Here is a 22,585-nt window from a genome sequence, read left to right as displayed (position 1 = left end):
CATTCGGCTTAAATAGAGGAGGGTTTCTTCTATGCTATTACCCATTGCCTAACTAGGTTTGCAAGAATGGAATCTCCAGAGATAGCAGGCTTAGTAAGCTGGAGGGTAGGACATGAAGTCCCCAAAACCTTGATGTCCTATTTTTATGTGATTTGGGCAGTGGTTATCTTTTGCCTGTTGATATCTTAAAGCAGCAGAGTGGTATAGAAATTTGCAGTTATGACAGACCTGGGTTAAAAATCACAGCTGTGCCACTTGCTTTTGATATTTTGAGCAAGGTAGCTAAATTTTCTGAGCTTCTATTTTCTCGTCTGTAAAATGAGGATACGTACCTGTTCTTTTTTTTCTTTTTATTTATTTCTTTTTTTTTTTTCTTTTAGAGATAGGGTTTTGCTTTGTTGCCCAGGCTGGAGTGCACTAGCATGATCATGGCTCACTGCAGCCTCAAATTCCCAAACTCAAGCAATCCTCTCACCTCAGCCTCCCCATTAGCTGGGACTACAGGGACATGCCATCATGCCCAGCTAGTTTCAACACAGTTATCAGAGATGGAGCTATGTTGCCTAGGCTGGTCTTGAATTCTTGGTCTCAAGCAATCCTCCCACTGCAGGCTTCCAAAGTGCTGAGCATATAAGCGCAAGCCACTGTGCCCAGCTGTCAGATACTGAGTTTTAATTATGCCCCAAACTCCAGCCCACAGATCCTCTTCACCAAAGCTCCTGAATGGTCTAGCCCATCATGACTTCTCTAGGAACAGTCCTTCTTTAGGACTATAAAGTATTAATAAAAGTCTGTAGATTAAGGGGCCTGCATAAAGAATTCTGGATGTAGGCCCTGTCTTTCCCAAGTTCCTCTCCAACATCCCTTGGGGTCCTCATATGTTTTTGAAGCAGCTTTACTCTGCACAGGCAGCAGGAGGCTGGGGGGGCCATGGCTCTGGGCCACAGGGGCAGATTTATTTGGATGATAGGACTAATATTTGTGTAACCTGCTGAGACCTGTGTGGGAGAGTTTAGGGTGGTTTTTCTTTTGGTGAGGGGATTTGCTCCGGTTTCACATCCATTAACACAAAACATGAGCTAGTTAGGGCCCTTGTGGTCTGCGGTAAGGGGATGCCTGTGGAGAAATGGGCCTGAATGAGTCAGGCCAAGAGAATGTCTTCCTTCAGAGTGGAGTCAACTGGATAACTGATGAGCCAATGGTAGGATTAAGGAGGGGGAAATGGGAGGGGAAGAGAAGAGCTGACATCTTGAGGAAAGCTTTGGGGTAGTGGAGAGGTAAGGGGGTCATGGTTAGTCTGAACTCAACAATAGGGCTGAATGAATTTACCAAAGGAGGCTGCCTTATATTATATGCCAAGCTGCTGGGGAAAGACTCAGGTCCTAGTCAGCCCCTGTTCTCACAAGAACATGCAGGTTACCACATAAACAATGGCATAGGCCTTCCATGGGAAGTCAACGTGACTTAAATCTACCTATGCCCTATTATCTATTTTTTGGTTTTTGGTTCTCATTCCTGTGGAAGGAAATGGGCCTCTTCTGGCATCTCATGCTACTCTGTGCTTTTCCTTGGGCTCCAGATTCTAGCTCATAAAGATGCAAGTTTTGCAATTTCCTATAAATGGTTAAGAAAAGAGCAAGCTGTCCAGAGAGTGAGAAGTTTGAAAAGTGAAGTGGATAAGTGAGAGAAATGGTGTCCATTTGAGCCCCACTACAGAGGTTATGTGGCCCAAAAAGGAATGATGGCCAAGCAATTAATTTTTCCTCCTAGTTCTTAGCTTGCTTCTGCATTCTGATTGGCTTTAGACAACTGGCATTTAGTCTGCATTACACAAACAGACACTAATTTATTTGGAACAAGCAGCAAAATGAGAACTTTATTTGGTGCAGTCAGGGCTCCATTTAGTTCCCTCACTCTGCTTCTAATCACCACTTCTCCCAACCCTCTATTTGATAGAGGTCTGTCCCTCAGATCAGCAATGTCTTAGCCCGTCTCCTCTCTTCCATTCCTTCCTGTTGGTACTCATTTCTTCTAACTTTTAATAAACGTTTAGGTATAATACGTTACAGTAAGTGCTATTTAGATACAAACTTAAAAGATACTATATATTTTAAGGATCTAAGAATCCTTTAGAGAAGGCACATGACTGAAGTACCTCAGCTGCACAGCCTGTAGCCAGTTTTTTTATGTAAAAGTAAGAATGCCAGCCTTAACCTAGCCCTGCAGATAAAAGCTAACTTTTATTATTACCAGCCCTGAATAATGGCAGTAATCCACACTCTTCCTTAGAGTGATGCTGTAAAAATAAAATCAAGGGCTTCAGATTAAAAAAAAAAAAAACAAAAACAAACATTGCCTGGCCCTGAGGGTCTGTCTGCAAAACTTCTTGTAGATCTAACTTCTGAACACTCACTGCTTCATTTCTATTCCTCCCTGTTGCAGGGAGTAATTTCTTCTCCTTTCTCTCACTTCCCTTATCAAGAACACCAACCACTAAGTCTTTGCCAAATTCTCAGACCCACTCAGGACACGAGTCTCTACATGGCTTAATAGAAGAGAGATAATTAGGATTTTTTTTCCTCAGTCTTTCTGAGGTTTTTATTTAAATGCACTCAGTGGTCATAGGGCAGAAGCTCAAGCTAGCTGGGGCGAAGGGAGGACGCCAGGGAGAGTATGTTTCTCATCCCTGGTAGGCATTCAGCCTAGCTCCTGCAGCCAAATTACAGCACCAGAGAACAATGTGATGCATTCCTGGGCAGGTCGGTGGGACCCTGGGCGCCTGGGCCTTGCGGAGAGAGGTGCCAGACACAGAGCTCTCCGTAAGCAATCCTGCAGAGCCGCCCCCTGGGTGCAGAAATGAAATACGGGAAAGCTTCACATTACACAGAGACCTGTAGCTCACACCTGGTTATTGATGGCCTTGGTGGAGGCCTCTGCCCCGACCCTCCACTTGGGAACCGCCTGCTACTACGGGGGTTGGGCATCTTTGAAGCAATGTTGGAAAACAAGAAAGAGATGGTTCCTTTTCACTCTTTGCCCTCCCTGTCAGCCTGAGCACAACCATGAGGTTACACACACACACACACACACACACACACACACACACACACACGTGTACATATATAGACACATACAGAACTTCTCTCAGGCTGCATAGGAGTTCTGTTCATCCTCCTCTCCCCAACAATTTAAAAAAAAAAAGCAATTAGATTTCGATCCAGTAATTCAAAAAGGATACCAATAGGGTCTAGCTGTAATCAAGGAATATCTACAAAGTTACATTACCAACCTGCAGGCAACTCTTTGGTTTGGGGACCAGAACTCCGCTGGTGGGTGGTTGGGGGAAGGATGCAGAAAGGGCATGGCGAGGAGAGATCAGTGGTGAAGAATTATCACCAAAGCAGAGTGGCTGAGACTGTACACATTCACAAGGCTGGTTCATGCTGGAGACAGTGAGATGTGCACCCTATGTGCTGAGAATGATGGGACAGTCTCCTATGACTGCATAAGGTATAACTGCCAAGCCTACTGCTTATGACCTGTGGTGGTTTTAAACTCTTAACTGGGTTAGAAAACTGGATAGCTTTGGATTCCAGGGATGACCTCCGTAAGAGAGAAGCACTGGAAAAGACCAAGTGGTGGCTTTATTAGGGTAAATATATCACAGTTGCTACAGTGAATTGAGCTTTCTCAGAAGCTATTATTTTCTTTGGGTGATTGGTAGGTATAGGGCAATAGCCAGTGGGCTGTATGCCTGTCCCTGACCTCAAAGGTAAAGGGATAGAAAAGATAGGAGTTTACAAACTCATTTTCCCACTTCCCACTCATGGCTTATATTATCTCTGAGCATCTTTGTGGCTATTTCTCATTTACTTAAGATGTTTTAGTCATTCTGGATTTGCAAATGCAAGGCAAGCATTCTCCCATTGGCCCCCTAACTGTTAACTATCCTGGCTTAAAATTTTCCTTTACTCACTTCCATTCTATGGGTATATGGATGGAGCAGCTGGACATTAGAGTTCTTTCTCTTTGACCAAAGGAGCCAAAATGTGGTGACTTTACTTCAGCTAACAGCTCCTGTAAGCAGCCCTGGCCAAACAGAAAGGCTACGCTGAATGAAGAAAAAAGGAAGACAACTTCATCTACAGTTGTCCTTTTTGACAGCTTCCAAGGTGGGGTTTCCCCAGGAATAACAATAATGTTCATAAGAAGCTTTTTCATATACAGAATGCTTTAGCATATACGTAATCCTCACAACAACCCTGTGAGGTAGGGGTTACTGTCACTTTACAGATGCTGTTCAGAAGAATTTGGTGATTGGTCCAAGGTCAAATGAACTGTGCATGGCTCAGCCAGAACTCAAACCTAGATCTTCTGACTTCAAATCTTGTGTATTCTCCTCAAAGCCTGAGGATGCCCAGGGTTGGGGGCGCCAGAGTCCCAGCACCTTCAAAACAGAAATTGATACAAAATGTTCAAGCCTTATAGGAGTCCCAGGACTGCCAGGAGAGTATATCTGAGCACGGTTTACAAAGGAACAGCCTAGGCCCTCCTGAACCTTATCAACCAATGGCTCTTTTGCCATTTCTGCCACTATTACCACCGGTACCATGTGACCACTATACAAAGTATTCCACATTTAAACAACTCTGGCTCCTAATTCTATTCCTTTTTTTCCCCTTCAGATTAACATTAAAATTTTGTTTTATCTAGTCCTTTGGAAATTATGCTAAGTGTATAGACACAGTAGAAGCAGTCATGACAGAAAATTATTAAGGCTTTGGGCTTTGAAAGTATGTGTTAGAGGCTGGGCGCGGCAGCTCACGCTTGTAATCCCAGCACTTCGGGAGGCCGAGTGGGCAGATCACGAGGTCAGGAAATCAAGCCCATCCTGGCTAACATGGTGAAACCCCGTCTGTATTAAAAATACAAAAAAATTAGCTGGGCATGGTGGCGGGCGCCTGTAGTCCCAGCTTCTGCGGAGGCTGAGGCAGGAGAATGGTGTGAACCTGGGAAGTGGAGCTTGCAGTGAGCTGAGATCGTGCCACTGCACTCCAGCCTGGGTGACAGAGCAAGACTCCGTCTCAAAAAAAAAAAAGTATGTATTAGAATTTTCTTTGAGATTTCACTCCTTTTAAAAATGCTGTCAACTCCTGGGTTAGGAAAGCAAGATCAGGGAATAAGTGTCCTAAGAAACTCCCATGCCAAGCCAGATAGATGCCTACCCATGGCCTGGTAAAGGTCCTGGGATCTCAAGCTGATGCAAACAACTTGTGTACACCAAGGCAAGGGGTCTCAATCCTGCAGAGAAACCCCTGTGAGATGAGGCAGACAGCAGATTTTCACTTGATCAAACACTTGCTGCTCTCAACCCCTCTTTGTTCTCCCATCCAAAATTTGGACCTCTGTTTAGGCTCAAGGCAGTGAGTAAGAGCAGCTCCAAAAGATGATGTATGCAAGGGGAACTCTTCTGTTCAATTCTGGAATGTTTTCTGTTAGAGACAGCGTAGGCTACCTATCCCACTCCTGCACCCCAACTGTTAAGACAGAAGGGAAAAGTACAATGTTCATCAATCATACACCTGGGATGCTGCAGCTCCCTGACCTGGGCCCCTGCTTGAGCTAGGGGAAGAACACCTCATGAAAACAGTCTACCTATAGTCAGGACTTCCCCAAAGCAGACTTTACTTTTTGGTCCATCGATCTTGGCTCTCACTGTTCTCCCTGCTTCCCACCCCCAACTGCCTCTGCATGTGGGCTCAGAAGTCATCATCTAAAGAATTCCATTGCTCACCTCCTGCATAGCAGCACAGCCCCATGAGGCCACACACCAGATGGAGGGGATAAAAGTACGAGGTCATGGCTTCTAGCAAGAGGCTTTTTCTTAAACTAACCCTGACTCCTGGAAAAGAGGCAGAGCAGGAGAGTGTTGAATGAGCTGCTGATGACAGCAGCTTCATAGGTCTTGTGTATAAAGGAAGGAAAAAGCTAACTTGGCTTTCTGTGGAAATTTACCTACTCCCATTTTCAGGTCTACTCCTGGTCTCACATCTACTTCTTGAAGGTGTCCAAGTAGAATGCAGAGATTGTCAAACTAGAGGGTTAACTCCTTCCCAATTGTAGGGATCTATTCAGCAGGCTGCCACACACATGCTGAGGTGGAGGCCAACCCTGAACACATGCGCTGCTTCTTTAGGAATGTAACCATGAAGTAAAAGGAAACAGTAAGGAAGGTGAACTGGAACTCTGGGGAAACTGAAAAGGTCATCGATAGGCCTTCAAAATATTTGTGTGTAATAAGTAGACACAAGAGGCTGGAGGAAGATGATCATTCCTAGAATAATTATGCTTATTGGGTGACAATATACAGAAGCAACAATTACAAGAAAATGAAACAGTTTAATGGACTAGGAAGCAGAAGTCTGAGAATAAAGGAATTAGGTTAATGAGATTAATCAGAGATGGCATTCCACAGGAGGTGACTTTTGAGTTGAATTTTTAAAAGATAGCTTTATGTGTTTTATCAACTGATTGAGGGCAGTCAGAAGAAGGCATTCTAAATCGAAGAAACTGGTATGTGCTGAAACTTAGAAGCAGGAATGTACAAGCAATATATAAGGAATTTCAAGCAAGTACACATTATATACACTGGGGAATACAGAGAAATTAGAATGCTGAGATCAGGGCTTAAATAATGTGAGGTGACTGTGTGCACCTAGACTGTCAAATGGTTCAGCATCCCCTATAGAGCCACATAGTATCTTGATTTATGTCAGTAAACATCAGGGCACCTATGGAAAAGCACTAGGATGAGTCCATTTGTTACAGACACGGGGACTAAATGAGAACTGCACTGTAAAGTTCAACAAAATGCTACATATCATTAACTACAGCTCCTTATCATTTGAGATTCTGGGCTAAGTAAGAGATATCAAATATCCTATCCAGTACTGTGATGCATTAATGTAGGCTTACAGGCCCAGAACCTGGCATAAATCAAGCCAAACCCTTAAGAAATTAGAATGTGAAAAGAAAATAATTTAAAATAGAAAATACATGCTGCTTTTCCTCACTCCCAAACTTAAAACTTGACTGGTCCTATATATTCTACTTGGTATATTGAATTTTTGCAGCTAGCAGATTTATCGTATCTGAGGCCATAGTGAATAGAAGAGCTATGCAAAACCAACTCACTAATAAATGAGGAACTTTATTCTAATTTACTACTGGGTACTGAAGTAGCAGCCAGAGGAGGAGACAAATTCTAACTTCATCATCTCTAGTTAGGTGTCTAGCTTCCTGCATTTGCTACAGGTAAAAATGGCTACTTATGGGGCTTTTGTCATACTTCTTAACCAAACTTCCCTAACTTCTGAGGACAAAAACCATAAGGGCAATCTTGTTCTTCCAAAGCAGTTCCCTGGTGCCACTTTCAGAAACAGAGTATTGAACTGTGGGTCTGACCCAGTGTGGCACTGAGTGTGTGTGTGCACATTGAATAAGCCAAAATGTGTGCCATATTCTAGGTTTCTGCTTTACTTAACTGGCAAAATTTGGTGCTGGAAGGGAGGCAGCCACAAAACAGTGATAGCATTTGTTAGTATCATCTTAGTTCTCTTCCCTCCCCTAGGTAGTTTATAAAGGGTGATTTCTGAAACCCTTCACAAAAGAAAAGCTCAAGGGTTTACATTCAACTGTGACAGCACTATGAATTCATTAAGAAGCATGTTTCAGGTTGCACTATAATTTCCCTATGTAACATAAACCCATGGAATCTGACATAAGCTGATTGCTCATGCTGGTTGTTTTATTTACATTTCTGAATGGAAAGGATTTCAATACTCATAAAATATCTAACTGGCTTATTTTTCATCTCTTCTCCCAGAGAAGCTATTATAAAATAGGCATAGAGACAGAAGTCTCAACTTGTATAACTGGTTAAGCAAACCAGGGAAATGTTATTGCTCAAAATGCAATTTAAAAAATTCAATATGCAACTTGAGGCCAAAAAAACAGATGGTTACTCTCAATGCCATCTGAAAGATAAAAGTTCAAAAAAAAAAAAAAAAAAAAGGTAACTATGCTCATTATCTTCAACCAAGTCCTATGGTAGTAGGTGGTACCTTCATAGGAGCTCAGTGGAACTGGGGTTTACTCACATCTTTTTTCTGGCAACCTAATGTTAGCAGACACACTTGCTAGTTTGAACAGGAATGCAGATGAATGGATGAAAGTGGGCTCCCTACCACCCAGAAATATGAATGTGCCTCCTTACCAATATGCTACATATTAGACCTCTGAATTAGAAGATGCCATCATGCAACTAACTTACTATCTGGAGATATATATTTTGTTAACCTAGGCAAAGAATAATAATTTCTGCTTATTCCAGTAGGTGTGACAAGCTCAGAGAAGTGAGTGACAAGCTAGAGAAGTAACAGTCACCAAAAAAGTAAATTCCAAAGCTGGATCCCCAGTTTTCTGCCTCCAAGTTGTTCAAATAGTTTTTCTTCCTTTCTTCTACTGCAACACTGAGTTAAATCAGTATACTCCACAACTCTCTAGTATTATTATAATGTTTACATGAGTAGTTTAGAATTTAGCCTTGGGCCTGCTCTTCTACTGTGTATACTTTCATCATTTTACCATATTTACTGATTACATGCCTAATTTGTATAAATTGAAGGAGAGGTTCTGTGCCTGTTTATTTTTTGAGATGGAGTCTTGCTCTGTCACTAGGACTGGAGTGTAGTGGCATGATCTCGAATCACTGCGGACTTTGCCTCCCGGGTTCAAGCAATTCTCCTGCCTCAGCCTCCTGAGTAGCTGGGATTACAGGTACCTGCCACCACACCAGGCTAATTTTTGTATGTTTAGTAGAGACGGGGTTTCACCATGTTGGCCAGGCTGGTCTCAAACTCCTGACCTCAGATGATCCACCCACCTAGGCCTCCCAAAGTATTGAGATTACAGGCCCTCAGCCACTGCACTCAGCCTCTGTGCCTATTTTAAAACATATATCCCAAAGTCATATCCCCAGTGATCCAGCTAGTCTGTTACTGTAATGAGACAGCTCAATAAACATAAGAAATATTTTTTCAGTTACTTAAAGAGAAAATAATACTGGTGGTTCTCCCTGTAAAGAGGGAGAATTGTCAAAAATGCAGAACTGATCAGCAAAACCCAGCTATAAAGAAAGGGCAAAGGCCGGGCGTGGTGGCTCAAGCCTGTAATCCCAGCACTTTGGGAGGCCGAGACGGGTGGATCATGAGATGAGGAGATTGAGACCATCCTGGCTAACACGGTGAAACCCCGTCTCTACTAAGAAATACAAAAAACTAGCCTGGCGAGGTGACGGGCACCTGTAGTCCCAGCTACACAGGAGGCTGAGGCAGGAGAATGGCGTGAACCCGGGAGGCGGAGCTTGCAGTGAGCTGAGATCGTGCCACTGCACTTCAGCCTGGGCAACAGAGCGAGACTCCGTCTCACAAAAAAAAAAAAAAAAAAAAAAAAAAGAAAGGGCAAAAAGAACCTTTAGTGCCTTATCCCAATATCCTTTTATTTAGTTTTTTAATTAACATGATGTGTGCCTATTTTCAGAATCAGTGACTGCCAGCTGCAGCTCTTGACATTATCAAGTGAGCTCTGGAAAATTCGGGGTAGCTCTTTCCTATTCTCTCACATGCCCAAAGAACTAAGTAATTTTGGTCCTAACTCTTACTATTCTATTCTGCTTCATGTGAAATCACATTGTTTCATATTGAAAACCAGGATGGCTATTAGTTCTTATTAATCTGTCATTATTAGGAATGAGAGGATATAAAAGAGGAATATAAAATGTATGAGTGTAGAGCTTTACACTCATACACTCATACACTCATAATGCCATAAGACATTATGGCAATTACTCTGTGAATCTGAGGTGAGACATTTCTTAAATTTTGAATTGTGGAGCTCTCCAGTTTTTGATAAATTCTATTTTATAAACATTATAATAAATACCGCTGCTTACAAAAAGATGAATTCCAGCTGCTGGGTATAAAGATGAAAGTACTCCACATCACATATTTGAAAAAGAATAAAGATATCTCTTTCTATATATTCTTGCTTGACCTAACCAAATAAATTCTTCTGAAAGGAAGCATACTCTATTAGTCTAGATTGACCTTTTGGGTCACTATATCTTATGGGAGGCATGTGAAAATAACTCACCAGTCCCTTCCACTCAAATAAATGAATATTCAAGAATGAACTAATCTATTGTGGCAACAGCTTCTACCTTATACTAACACATCTTCATGTCCATCTCAAACCCCCTACCACTAGACTATGAGTTACTTATGAACAGGGATTATATTTTTTACTTCATAGGTACCCAATGAATTTGAAACGCAAAGACTTGTTATATGTTATAAAACAATCATTACCATATTTTAGCATGTTACAGAACAATGAAAACCATGTTTTAAAATGCTGAGGCTCTTTAAAAATCTAAACTTTGAAAACAAATCAAGACAGGCCCTATTGGAGTCCTTCCATTCAATAAGCCAACATTCAAAAAGACTCTTTTCAGGGTATCCAGGACTCTCTGAACTGCATGTTCTACTGCAGTTTTTGTTTTTTGTTTTTTAAAGGTGGTATTACAAGAGCTAAAATTCACCAACGGCAAATTAGAAAAGTCTTCACAGCTAGGGCTTAGCCGAATTAGAATCCCTGGCCTCCCAATAAGGGTTAAACCCCTAAAGGGATCAGAGTCTAATAAATAAAAAACATCCAGCTGAATTTTATCAGAGGGCAAAGTTTCAACTTTGCCCCAGCAACCAAGGATGAATTATGCATAAGATTAGTAACGTGCCTTCGTCCACACCCTAGACAGAGAACATTTTTCTATCTCACTGTGACTGAAGGAAAACAGCAATGTATTTGCCTGCCAAGAACAGCTGTGGCTGTACTCTTGATAGGAGTCTAACAACACTGTCGGATTAAAATTTAATTGTAAAGCTGCTGCTACCTGGGAGTAAAAGCATGAACTCTGGCTTCAGAAAGAAACTGGGACTCCAGCATATTGAATAAATGAAGACAAGAGCTGGCATGTTCCTAACAAAGAGTGTGAGAATGTGCTCCTTTCTCCAATTGTCCCCTAAGCTGCATCTTTCTCTCTATGTCACATTGGTCATCTGCAAGGGTGCTTAAAGGAAGCACAGCCCTTTTCTACACTTTGAACAGTACATACACGTTTTATTTCAAGAATGCTTGAAATTACAGAGTGAGGTCAGAAGGTGATTATGTGCTCTGCATTCTCTGAATATCCTACTCTTAATTTTGTTGAGTATTATCGAATCCCAAATAATTTCTCTCCTTGAAGCTGGCTAATGTCAAGAAGGACCTAAGACAATCTTAATGTTATTACAGAACAAAGATAATTTTATGATTTCATCAAATTCAGATAGAACACCCAATTAAAACCCAATATTTTATTGAGGCCTCATGAGCATTAAGGAACACACTCAAGTTTCCTACCTATTGATACAATTACTAGAAGTACCTCTGCTACCCAAAATTCCTACTTTAGCGAAAAAACTTATAGGTTATGATATTTTAGACCAAAAGTTTATTATGTTCCGTTTATCTTTCCCCTATAATCCTTCACAAACTTGCCTTTTGATTTTGAAAGAAGACTGATATTGAAACATAAGGTATACATTTATACTTCATATTAAAACTTTAAAAAAGTAACTTGAGATCAAATTCCCTCTGAATCATTACAAACCAGGGCTTACTGTTTCTTTAGTATTATCGTACATTTTAAGAACTTAGAGAGGCTGAAGTCCTTTATGCAGTAACGTGAGTATGCAATGTAAATGACCAAGCGGCATTCTTTCTGAAGTAGCTAATTAGTAAGAGGAATGACATTGGAATGAACCAGTTTGAAAGAAAAGCATATGTGTGTTCTTTATTTTATTTTTTGAGATGGAGTCATGCTCTGTGGCCAGGCTGGAGTGCAGTGGCGTGATCTTGGCTCACAGCAACCTCCACCTCCCGGGTTCAAGCGATTCTCCTGCCTCAGCCTCCCGAGTAGCTGGGACTACAGGCGTGTGCCACCACGCCCGGCTAATTTTTGTATTTTTAGTAGAGATGGGGTTTCACCATGTTGGCCAGGATGGTCTCGATCTCTTAACTCATGATCCGCTTGCCTCGGCCTCCCAACGTGCTGGGATTACAGGCGTGAACCACCGGCCGTGTTCTTTATTTTTAAGTAATTAATTAATGTATATATGTATGTATGTACCTATTTATTTAAGACAAGGTCTTGCTCTGTGTCCCAGGCTGGAATATGGTGTTGCTATCATGGCTTACCGTAACCTCCAACTCCTGGGCTCAGACGATTCTCCTGAATAAACCTTCCAAGTAGCTGAAACTATAGGGGTGCACCATCGTGCCTGGCTAATTTGTTTTTATTTTTACTTTTCATTTTTAAGAGCTCTTGCTGTGTTGCCCAGGCTGGTCTTGAACTCCTGGGTTCAAGCAATCCTCTCACATCAGTCTCCCAAAGTGCTGGGATTACAGGTGTCAGCCACCATGCACAGCTTACATTCTTTAAAGCATTGGAGTTCATCAAACAGACTTAAACTGTGAAGAGCTGTGAAGTGATATATTATTGAAATCAAAAGTATGTATCATGACTAAAAGTAATAAGCTATCTTATCAATTGTGTAATTTTAGGCACATCACTTAACTTTGATGACTCAAACTTTACATCTGTAATGTTCCCATGGTTTCAGTAAGTCTGTGTTCCAGTGGCTCCAGTAAGAATAAATGAGAATATAAGTATAATCTCTTTAAAAAAATAAATAACTAACTGAAGTCTGAGTTACTCTTGGTTTAGAATTGTAATATATTATGTAGTCTTACTAATTCAGTTCATTTGATTGGTAGGGGAAGGGAGCCAAACTCCACCAAGAAAAAAGCCAAAAACTATTCTTCGATATTATAATTTTCTTCTGTACGCCATGATTCTCCCAATTTAGAGGACTATGCTGGGTCTGCAAGATAGAGATGTTTTCTAAAACAAAGATCAGTGTTTCCTATTGTGAATTATAATATCACTAGGAGAATGGGTTTCAAATGAGTGATTTATATCAATATCTAAGCACAGCTCTTCTAAAAACTGCTAAGCACTCCACGTGTCCCAAGTGCTAATGATTAAGCAATAAATATATCAGTAGCAGTTAGTGACATGATGTCCTAAACTTTAGCAATGAGATTTTCACTTTGAAGGGGAGAAAGATGATTAAACATATGTGAAACACATTCTGGGAGAGCTTCTGTGAACCTCATACTTGACAGGCACATGTTAATGGGAACAAAAGGATGCTTTCTACAAACTTTAAAACTGAATTGAACTGTGGGGAAAGGATATACACATGCGTTAAAAAGTATATTGTCAGCCGGGCACAGTGGCTCACACCTGTAATCCCAGCACTTTGGGAGGCCCAGGTGGGTGGATCACTTGAGTTCAGGAGTTGGAGACTAGCCTGGGCAACATGGTGAAATCCTGTCTCTACCAAATATACAAAAATTAGTCAGGCATGGTGGTACATATTGTAGTCCCAACTACCTGGGAGGCTGAGGTGGGCATATGGTTTGAGCCAGGAAAGTGGAGATTGCAGTGAGCCCAGATCGTGCCACTGCACTCCATCCTGGGCAAGAGAGGCAGACCCTGTCTCAATAATAATAATAATAATCATCATCATCATCAAATAAAAAGTACATTGACATGGCTGGGCATGGTGGCTCAAACCTGTAATCCCAGCATTTTGGTAGGCTGATGTGGACAGATTGCTTGAGCTCAGGAGTTGGAGACCAGCCTAGGCAACAAAGTGAGACCCCATCTCTATAAAACATTTTTTAAAATTGGCCTAGCATGGAGGCACACACCTGTAGTTCCAACTACTTGGGAGGCTGAGGTGGGAGGATCACTTGAGCCTAGGTTGCAGTGAGCCGAGATGGCACATTGCACTCCTGCCTGGGTAAGAGAGTGAGACCCTGTCCTTAAAAAAAAAAAAAGAAAGTACATTGTCCTAACTTTTATTATTTTCTTTCTTTCCCTCTTAGAAGAGTTCAGTGCTTAGAAAATCTGGATGAGTAACAATACCAGCGATTTTACAAATTTCTTAGTTTGGTTCTTTTTGAAGGAGAAAAACAAGGATGAAACATGAGAAATACCCTTCTAGGAGGTAGAGAACATCTTTTCTCTTGATCCAAAATCCCAGTTAGTAAAGAAAATTAAAATTGAATATGCCAGACTGCCCAAATAAAGAGTTTAGAGGCACCAACAATGGAACAAATATGTAAACATTTAAAAATTTTGACCAGTCACACAATAGATTTATTTTATTATCTGTATTATCTCTGGGAAACAACTCAGATTTATAACTGTGGAAATAGCATGGTTATAGAATATTTTACAGAAATATAAGTTTAGTTATATTTCAAAATGTTTTTAAAACTGTATCAGTTCTTTTGAACTAAAAAAGTCTCATAGCTTTGAAAATAATCCATTTTCAAACAAAGTGAAGAAATTTATTTTAATCATTAATTTAATTTCTGAATGTGGCCCTAGGTATTTAATAAAGAAGTATACAACTATCATGTCACAGGTTATAATAACGGAAAACTCACAGCCTTTAAAAAAAATCATATATTTTTCAATTGGTATACATGAATATCTAGTTATAATTGTTTATTAACTCCCCCGGTTCTGAAGATCAATCTTTCTTTTCCCTGAAAAAAATGGTAAGAATAGTGGACAAATCTTCCCAAAAGTTTTGTTCACTTTTCAGTGAAAGACACATGGCATTTTTATCTGCTTATTCTTTTAAAAATGTAATTTGGGAAGAAAAATTTTAATTATTTTTGAGAAGGGGCTGAAGAAACCCCAGTGAGACATTCTGTAGAGAGGTTCTTTGTTAGTGTAACATCTGACCTTCTATATCTTTGGAAATCATGCAACTTGGCTAATGTAGTCCTTAAAGAATTAATCAAGCAGATTGTAAGGCCCTAGTTACAGTGGAGCCAGCCAATTATGAGTTGCTCAGAAATTCATCATTGGCATGTCCAACCACATTTTCCCACATAAAGATTAGTAGAAGTATGTGGAAACAAAGCCCATTCCCACTGCAGCACAGCTACAATATGCGTTCAGTAAAACAGACTTCAACAAAGTTTTGCTGTACTAAAACAGATAATTTATTTGCGAATCTCTGATTCCTACCTTTACCTGTAACCCCCTTTTTTGCCAAAACTGCAAAGACTACCCTGTTTAGTTAAAACCAAACTAGGGACTTTTTTTTTTTTTTGAGATGGAGTCTCGCTCTGTTACCCAGAATGGAGCACAGTGATGCGATCTTGGCTCACTGCAACCTCTGCCTCCCAGGTTCAAGCAATTCTCCTGCCTCAGCCTCCAAAGTAGCTGGGATTACAGGCAAGCGCCACCAGGCCCAGCTAATTTTTTTTGTATTTTTAATAGAGACGGGATTTCAACATGTTGGCCAGGCTGGTCTCTAACTCCTGACTTCAAGTGATCCCCAGGCCTCGGCCTCCCAAAGTGCTGAGATTACAGGTGTGAGCCACCATGCCTGGCCCCAACTAGGGACTTTTATATTTAAACACACTTCTGAATTCAAAACACTAAAGTCACATACCACAAGCCTGAGTTTATCAATAAGTTACTGAAACCCCCAAGACCATCTTTAAGTCTTTTCACGGTTGTGATAACACCCTCCCAAGCCTTGCTAAGAAGAACACTTTTCTTGCAAGAGAGAAATGAAAGGGGCCAGAGTAGAAGATTGGTTCTCTAAGGAGAGGGCAGTGCTGTTCTTAAATAAAGAAGCTCCTTTCAGATAAGCAGAATCAGATTCCAGTTCAGTTGGTTTGCTGGCTACCCTTACTTTGAACTCTCATATTTAATCCAGCAGGCTTCAAAGCAGGTGAGAAAATGACCTACCACTTAAAAGCAATTTTTCCTTTTTCAGGAATTCTGGCCTTAGAGAATATCAGCTCTGATATAAGCACATTCCACATCTCCAGGGATTTATGCAACACTTTTTCATTGCTCTGTGTCTAATGTCAGACTAGGTTTTCATCTCAGCCAGGAGAAAAATCAGGGGAAAAAATCCTAACTTGCTAAAAATGAAGTCTTATTCCAAATAGCCTTATACCATGCAAAAGAAGAGGCATTAAAACCATTAGCCATTCTAGTTAATTCCCTTTCATTTCTCTAAATCTGATATACAGTGAAAATTATTTAAAATCAGTCTCCACTGCCTGGCCTCACAATAACGCAATTTTTGTAACAAATGCATTTTAAGAAATTCAAATTCAATTTGCTCTGGCATGTGAGCTATTATGAAAAGATATTAGATAAGAAAGAGACAATGGTAACAATAAAGAAATTTAGGAAAATTTTTAAAAGTCTGTCTTCTGAAATACAACAAGTATGTCTCAAAGATACTTCATCAATTTCTACTTTATTTGGCCATCAAATATCTGAGTTAACTGGAAATGCTAACACAGACAGTTTGTAACTTACCAACAGGTTCTGTTCTACAAGGTAGTTGCTTAGAACCTGAAACATTTCTTCACTTTCTACATTCATATACACATAATGTGCCAGAAGCATAGTAGTAACAATATTTTTTTTTTTTGAGACAGGGTCTTGCTCTGTTGCCCAGGCTGTAGTGCAACAGTGAAATCTTGGCTCACTGCAGCCTCCACCTCCCAGGCTCAAGCGATCCTCCCATTTCAGCCTCCTGAATAGCTGGGACCACAGGTACACACCACCACACCTGGCTAACTTTTTTGTATATTTGATAGAGATGGGGTTTCACCATGTTAACCAGGCTAGTCATGATCTCCTGAGCTCAAGCAATCCACCTGCCTTGGCCTCCCAAAGTGCTGGGATTACAGGCAGGAGAGCCATTGCACCTGGCCTACTAATAGTGTTTTTAAAATTATACCCAACCACCATTTATACTACAGTTTCTACGGAAAAAATGCATTTTGAGCTGACTGTTAGGACATGTCTCCTTTAAACAAGAAGGAGGTAGGGTTTCCCACTATTGTTGCACTTTGGTGATGATGATGACAATGAAGGTAGCAACAACAGCTAACACTCATCTAGTTTTCACTGTGGGTAGACATAGTCCTTCCTAACACTTGAATCTTTTAAAGTCATTTAACACTCACCAAAACCCATGAGAGGTAGTATTATTCTCATTTTACAACTAAGGCTAGAAAAGGTTAAGTAACTTACCTGACATTGTACAGCAGTGTTTCAGGGCTAGAATTCAAAGCAAAGCAGCCTGCCTCCAGAGTCTATTTCATAACCACTCTGCAATGCTGCCTCTTTTCCACCTTGACAAGGCAGCACTATTGAGCTGTTCTAAATTCCTCTTATTAGGCGTAGAGTACAGCAAGTTTCCCCAAGTTTTAAATGTATATATAGGATCACCTGGGGATCTTGTTAAAATGCAGATTCTGATTCAGAAGGTCTGGAGTGGTGCCTGAAGTTATGCATTTTTAATGAGCTCCTGGGTGATGGTGATGCTCCTACTGCATAGAGCACACTCTATGAAGTGGCGAAGAAGTGTAATTTAAGCCTCTAGTTCCCTTGCTGTTTGTCTGTCTATAAAGGTATTAACACATTGTGTTTATAAGCTGGAAACTGGTCGGGCATGGTGGCTCACGCCTGTAGTCCCAGCACTTTGGAGGCCAAGGTGGGTTGATCACCTGAGGTCAGAAGTTCGAGACCAGCCTGGCCAACATGGCAAAACCCCATCTCTACTAAAAATATAAAAGTTAGCCAGGTGTTGTGGCACGTGCCTATAGTCCCAGCTACGCAGGAGGCTGAGGCAGGAGAACTGCTTGAACCCAGAAGGCGGAGGTTGCAGTGAGCTGAGATCACATGGTTACACTCCAGCCTGGGTGACAGAGCGAGACTGTCTCAAAAAAAAAAAAAAAAGAAAAAGAAAAAAAAAGCTGGAAACTGCCCACACCACAGTCATTTCCCATTAACTCTTAAATGGAACCTGACTTTGGAAATCCTGCACAAATACTGGTTTGCAGGAACTTTCAGTAAATACTTAGCCTTTAGGGTTTTAAAATGTACACATGTAAGGGCCACAGGGATAAAAATGGGGCTCTAAAAGTTTTACCATTAGGCACATTCTTAACACTATATACTATCACTTATACAGACACCAAAATAAATGCTTGTTCATTATCCATCAACTAGAAAAGCAGTATATCAATAACTTTTGGTCTGCAAAAGAAGCTTCCACTTTAAAACATGTAATTATTCATTCTCAGTCTCTGCTAGAGGAGTGCTAAGGAACTTATGCTATGTAATCATAAAGGTTCTTCTGGTGCCATTAGTGACTGCCTAGGTAAAGGCAGACACTATATACATTAATTGTAGCTAGTACCCCATGGAAATATACTACTAACAGTTGGTATAGATCTATTTCAGATTCTAGATCTCCCTCCTTGCTCTATTTCACTTCCTTCCCACTCCACTTGCCTGAGACAAATCCAAGAATCATCTCTCCCATTGCTTGCCTGTGATCTCACATACACAGTTGCACATTTTCTTTCCAGCTATTAAATGGATGGAATTCTCTTTCTAGGCCATTTTTATTCCATGCCAGATTACATAGTAAGGTTATTTAAGTTTGAGATGCACTCACTCAACTATTAGCACTATTGCAAACAACAGTTACGAGTGGGATCACTGAGTGTTCATTTTACACTAAAAAGAAATAGAATAGTCAGTTTCCAAACCAAATAGCTATACTCCCTGAACAACAGTGGAAAGTCATTCTTCTTGAAGTTTGACCCAGAATCAAGTGCAGACTCAGACTCCTAGGCCTACAGCCAGTGGCAACTTAACACATTATATGGCTGACCTTCAGGGAAAAAGGGAAACCACTGCTCTTACCACTGGTGCCAGAAAAAAGCCAACTAATCTTTAAGGCACAAAATAAACTATTCTTAAGGCAGAAAAAGAAACTGTGAGGAAACAAGTTAGAATGGAGGCATATAGAGAAAAATACAGAAAATATATTACCAAGTAAGGACTAGTTTTTCCATGGTTCTCAGTGTTTTTATTTTTGGGAATATAATTAATCAGCATTTTCTTTTTGGGTTTTAACTCTTATTACCTGGTAGAAATGCAAAGATGTACAAGAAAGATGCATTTTTAAAAAGGCTTGGAGGCTGGGCATGGTGGCTCACGCCTGTAACCCCAGCACTTTGGGAAGCCGAGGCGGCTGGATCATGAGGTCAGGAGATTGAGACCATCCTGGCTAACATGGTGGAACCCTGTCTCTACTAAAAATACAAAAAAATTAGCTGGGCATGGTGGCAGGCGCCTGTAGTCCCAGCTACTCGGGAGGCTGAGGCAGGAGAATGGCATGAAGCCGGGAGGTGGAGCTTGTAGTGAGCCGAGATCATGCCACTGCACTCCAGCCTGGGCAACTGGGCAAGACTTCATCTCAAAAAAAAAAGAAGGAGGCTTGGAGACTTAAAGGCAATTATCTTTGCTAATTTTACTTTGAGCCGGTGACATTAATTAACAAGTTTATATAGAAGAGTAAATAGTTTCTGGGCATGGCGGCTCATGCCTGTAATCCCAGCACGTTGGGAGGCCAAGGCGGGCAGATCACTTGAGCCCAGGAGTTCAAGACCAGCCTGGGCAACGTGGCAAAACCCTGCCTCTACAAAAAATACAAACATTAGCTGGGCATGGTGGCATATGCCTATAGTCCTAGGTACTCGGGGGGCTGAAGCAGGACGACTGTTGAATGCAGGAGGCAGAGGCGGCAGTGAGCTGAGATCGTACCACTACACTCCAGCCTGGGTGACAGAGTGAGACCTTATCTCAAAAAAAAAAAAAAAAAAAAGAGTCAATAGTGATGGGATACCCACTCTAATATGAGTCCTCAAGTATTAACTGGTTCAGGAATTGGGGAAGCAGTTCAAAACTACAGGGTAAAAATGAAAATAAAGATCTACACATGGTTCTATATCCAAGTCTGGGGAAGGTCAGTAAGACACAATAACTTGGAGAATCTTTGAGACATAGGCACATTCTGTACCTAGGGACCAATGTCTCATCTGTCCCCCTGCCTTATGTACTTATTATCCATCCTAGTTGTGCTCTTGAGTTTAAAGTTCAACAAATCCTGAGAAGTAATGATTCCATTTAAATGAAAAAAATCAAAGGGTTTGTTTACAAAATAGGGTATTTTTTAAAATACCAAAGATAGTAACAAATGCTATGTTTATCATCAAAAGTGATCTATAAGAGCAAACTTTATAATGTTATACTGTTATAATCTTATATTGTATTCTTTAAACTTTTAAGCAACAGAAGTAGCTCAGATCACCAAAAATTTATGTTTGACATATTTATGGCAGCAGCTATACAAATCAATTCCTTTAATTTACAACAAATATCTTCCACTGTTCAGCTGAGTTAGCACAGGCAGATCAGAGATGGTTTCTTGTGTGTTTTACAAATAATCTACACAAGTCCTTGAGATCATACTTACAGCTTTAGCAAAAATACCCATGATTTCAGGAAACTGGTGTGTGAGAATGGCTATCATTGCTGTAGAAGAGCAAAATCCTGCTGTGAAATGGATGAACAAAGGAAGCTCCTTCTTTGGGTAAACAGAAACATGATGAAAGGCTGCAATGGAGAATAGGTAAGAATCAATTTTATTTCAGAATAACATGTAAATAAGTCTTAATCTTTTCAAATGAAATCTGTTTTTAAAAACAAAAAAGAAAAAAAAATTTAAAAACCAAGTCTCTGGCTAAGCAAGGTAGAAGACAGTTATCCATTACTTATCCCAGCATCAACAGCATATCTAAATAGACAGACAACTGTGCTGGGCGTGAGAACAGGATGGCATCATGGGAAAGAACATTGATTACAAAGTCATGCTGAGGTGACTTTGAAAAAAAAAGCTTTGTCACTTATTAGCTATGTGATCTTGAATAAGTTGCTAAACCCTCTAGAAGTTGCTATGGAGAGTTGTAATGATGAACATTTTAAGTGCTTAATAAATGTGAGTTGCAGCCACGGGTGGCGGCTCATGTCTGTAATCCCAGCACTTTGGGGGTGCTGAAGAGGAGGATTGCTTAAAGCCAGGCATTCGACACTAGTCTAAGCAAAATAGTGAGACCCCCATCTCTTAAAAATTTTTAAAAATTAGCCCAGCATGGTGGTGTGTGCCTGTAGTCCCAGCTACGCAGGAGGATGAGGTGGGAAAATCACTGGAGTCCAGGAGTTTGAGGTTGCAGTGAGCTATGATCATTCTACTGCACTCCAGCCTGGGTGACAGATCTGTCTCTAAATAAATACATAAATCTGAGTTGCTACTTTTTTTTTTTTTTTTTTTTGAAGAAGAGTCTCGCTCTGTTGCCCAGGCTAAAGTGCAGTGACACGATCTTGGCTCACTGCAACCTCTGCTGCCCAGGTTTAAGTGACTCTTGTGCCTTAGCCTCCCAAGTAGCTGGGATTACAGGCACAGGCCACCACGCCCAGTTACTTTTTTGTATTTTTAGTAGAGAGGGGTTTTGCCACGTTGGCCAGGCAGGTCTCAAACTCCTGGCCAAAAGTGATCTGTCCACCTTGGCCTCCCAAAGTGCTGGGATTACAGGTGTGAGCCACCACACCTGGCCTTGAGTTGTTATTAATTATTGTTCTTTGGGAGCTCAAAAACTAGCATGGAGAAAGAGGCAGACACGTCATTAGTGATTTCCTAGAACTATCAGTTAATAATTTTATCCAGTTATTAATGTGTTTATATATGTGGCATTTCATTAGGCACTGTAAAAACTAAAGTAGGTAAGCCGGGAGCAGAGGCTCACGCCTGTAATTCCAGCAATCCCAGCACTTTGGGAGGTCGAGGCAGGAGGATCACGAGCTCAAGAGATCGAGACCATCCTGGCCAACATGGTGAAACCCCGTCTCTACTAAAAATATAAAAATTAGGTGGGCATGGTGGCATGCGCCTGTAGTCCTAGCTACTCAGGAAGGCGGAGGCAGGAGAATCGCCTGAACCCGGGAGGCAGAGGCTGCAGTGAGCCAAGATCACGCCACTGCACGCCAGCCTGGCAACAGAGCAAGACTCTGTCTCAAAAATAAATAAATAGATAAATAAATAAATAAAGTAGGTAGGCCAGGCATGGTTGCTCATGTCTGTAATTCTAGCACTTTGGGAGGCCAAGGCGGGTGAATCACTTGAGGTCAGGGGTTTGAGACCAGGTTGGCCAACATAGTGAAACCCCATCTCTACTAAAAATAGAAAGATTAGCCAGGCATGGTGATGTGCACCTGTAGTCACAGCTACTTGGGAGGCTGAGGCAGGAGGATGGCTAGAACCTGAGAGGCAGAGGTTGCAGTGAGCCAAGATCATGCCACTGTACTCTAGCCTGGGCAACAGAGCAAGACACTATCTCAAAACAAAACAAAACCTAAACTAGCAAACCAAAGGCCTAGGATTCTGACCATAAA

The 22,585-nt window shown here is 41.0% G+C and overlaps 1 protein-coding gene across 15 annotated transcripts in view; it reads right to left on the bottom strand.

The window, feature by feature from the left end:
* Nucleotides 1-22,585, bottom strand: part of ST7L (suppression of tumorigenicity 7 like) — a 102,555-nt gene that overhangs the window by 3,315 nt on the left and 76,655 nt on the right. For 3 of the 15 annotated variants that reach the window (XM_007977545.3, XM_007977547.3, XM_007977546.3), the window contains 2 exons: nucleotides 20,613-20,752; nucleotides 3,626-4,447 (listed from right to left, as the gene is read on the bottom strand). In XM_007977545.3, coding sequence (XP_007975736.1) covers nucleotides 4,349-4,447; nucleotides 20,613-20,752 — 239 coding nt within the window. In that variant the 3' untranslated portion in view covers nucleotides 3,626-4,348. Of the gene's footprint in view, nucleotides 1-3,625; nucleotides 4,448-19,734; nucleotides 19,934-20,612; nucleotides 20,753-22,585 lie in introns of those variants that run through there. The other 12 variants (XM_073008477.1, XM_073008479.1, XM_073008484.1 and 9 more) reach the window with 7 other exon arrangements.

This window comes from Chlorocebus sabaeus, chromosome 20 (genome assembly GCF_047675955.1).
Source record: "Chlorocebus sabaeus isolate Y175 chromosome 20, mChlSab1.0.hap1, whole genome shotgun sequence".
Classification (NCBI taxonomy): domain Eukaryota; kingdom Metazoa; phylum Chordata; class Mammalia; order Primates; family Cercopithecidae; genus Chlorocebus; species Chlorocebus sabaeus.
The sequence above is the reverse complement of the archived record's forward strand: the minus strand, read 5'-3'. Positions and strand labels throughout refer to the sequence as shown.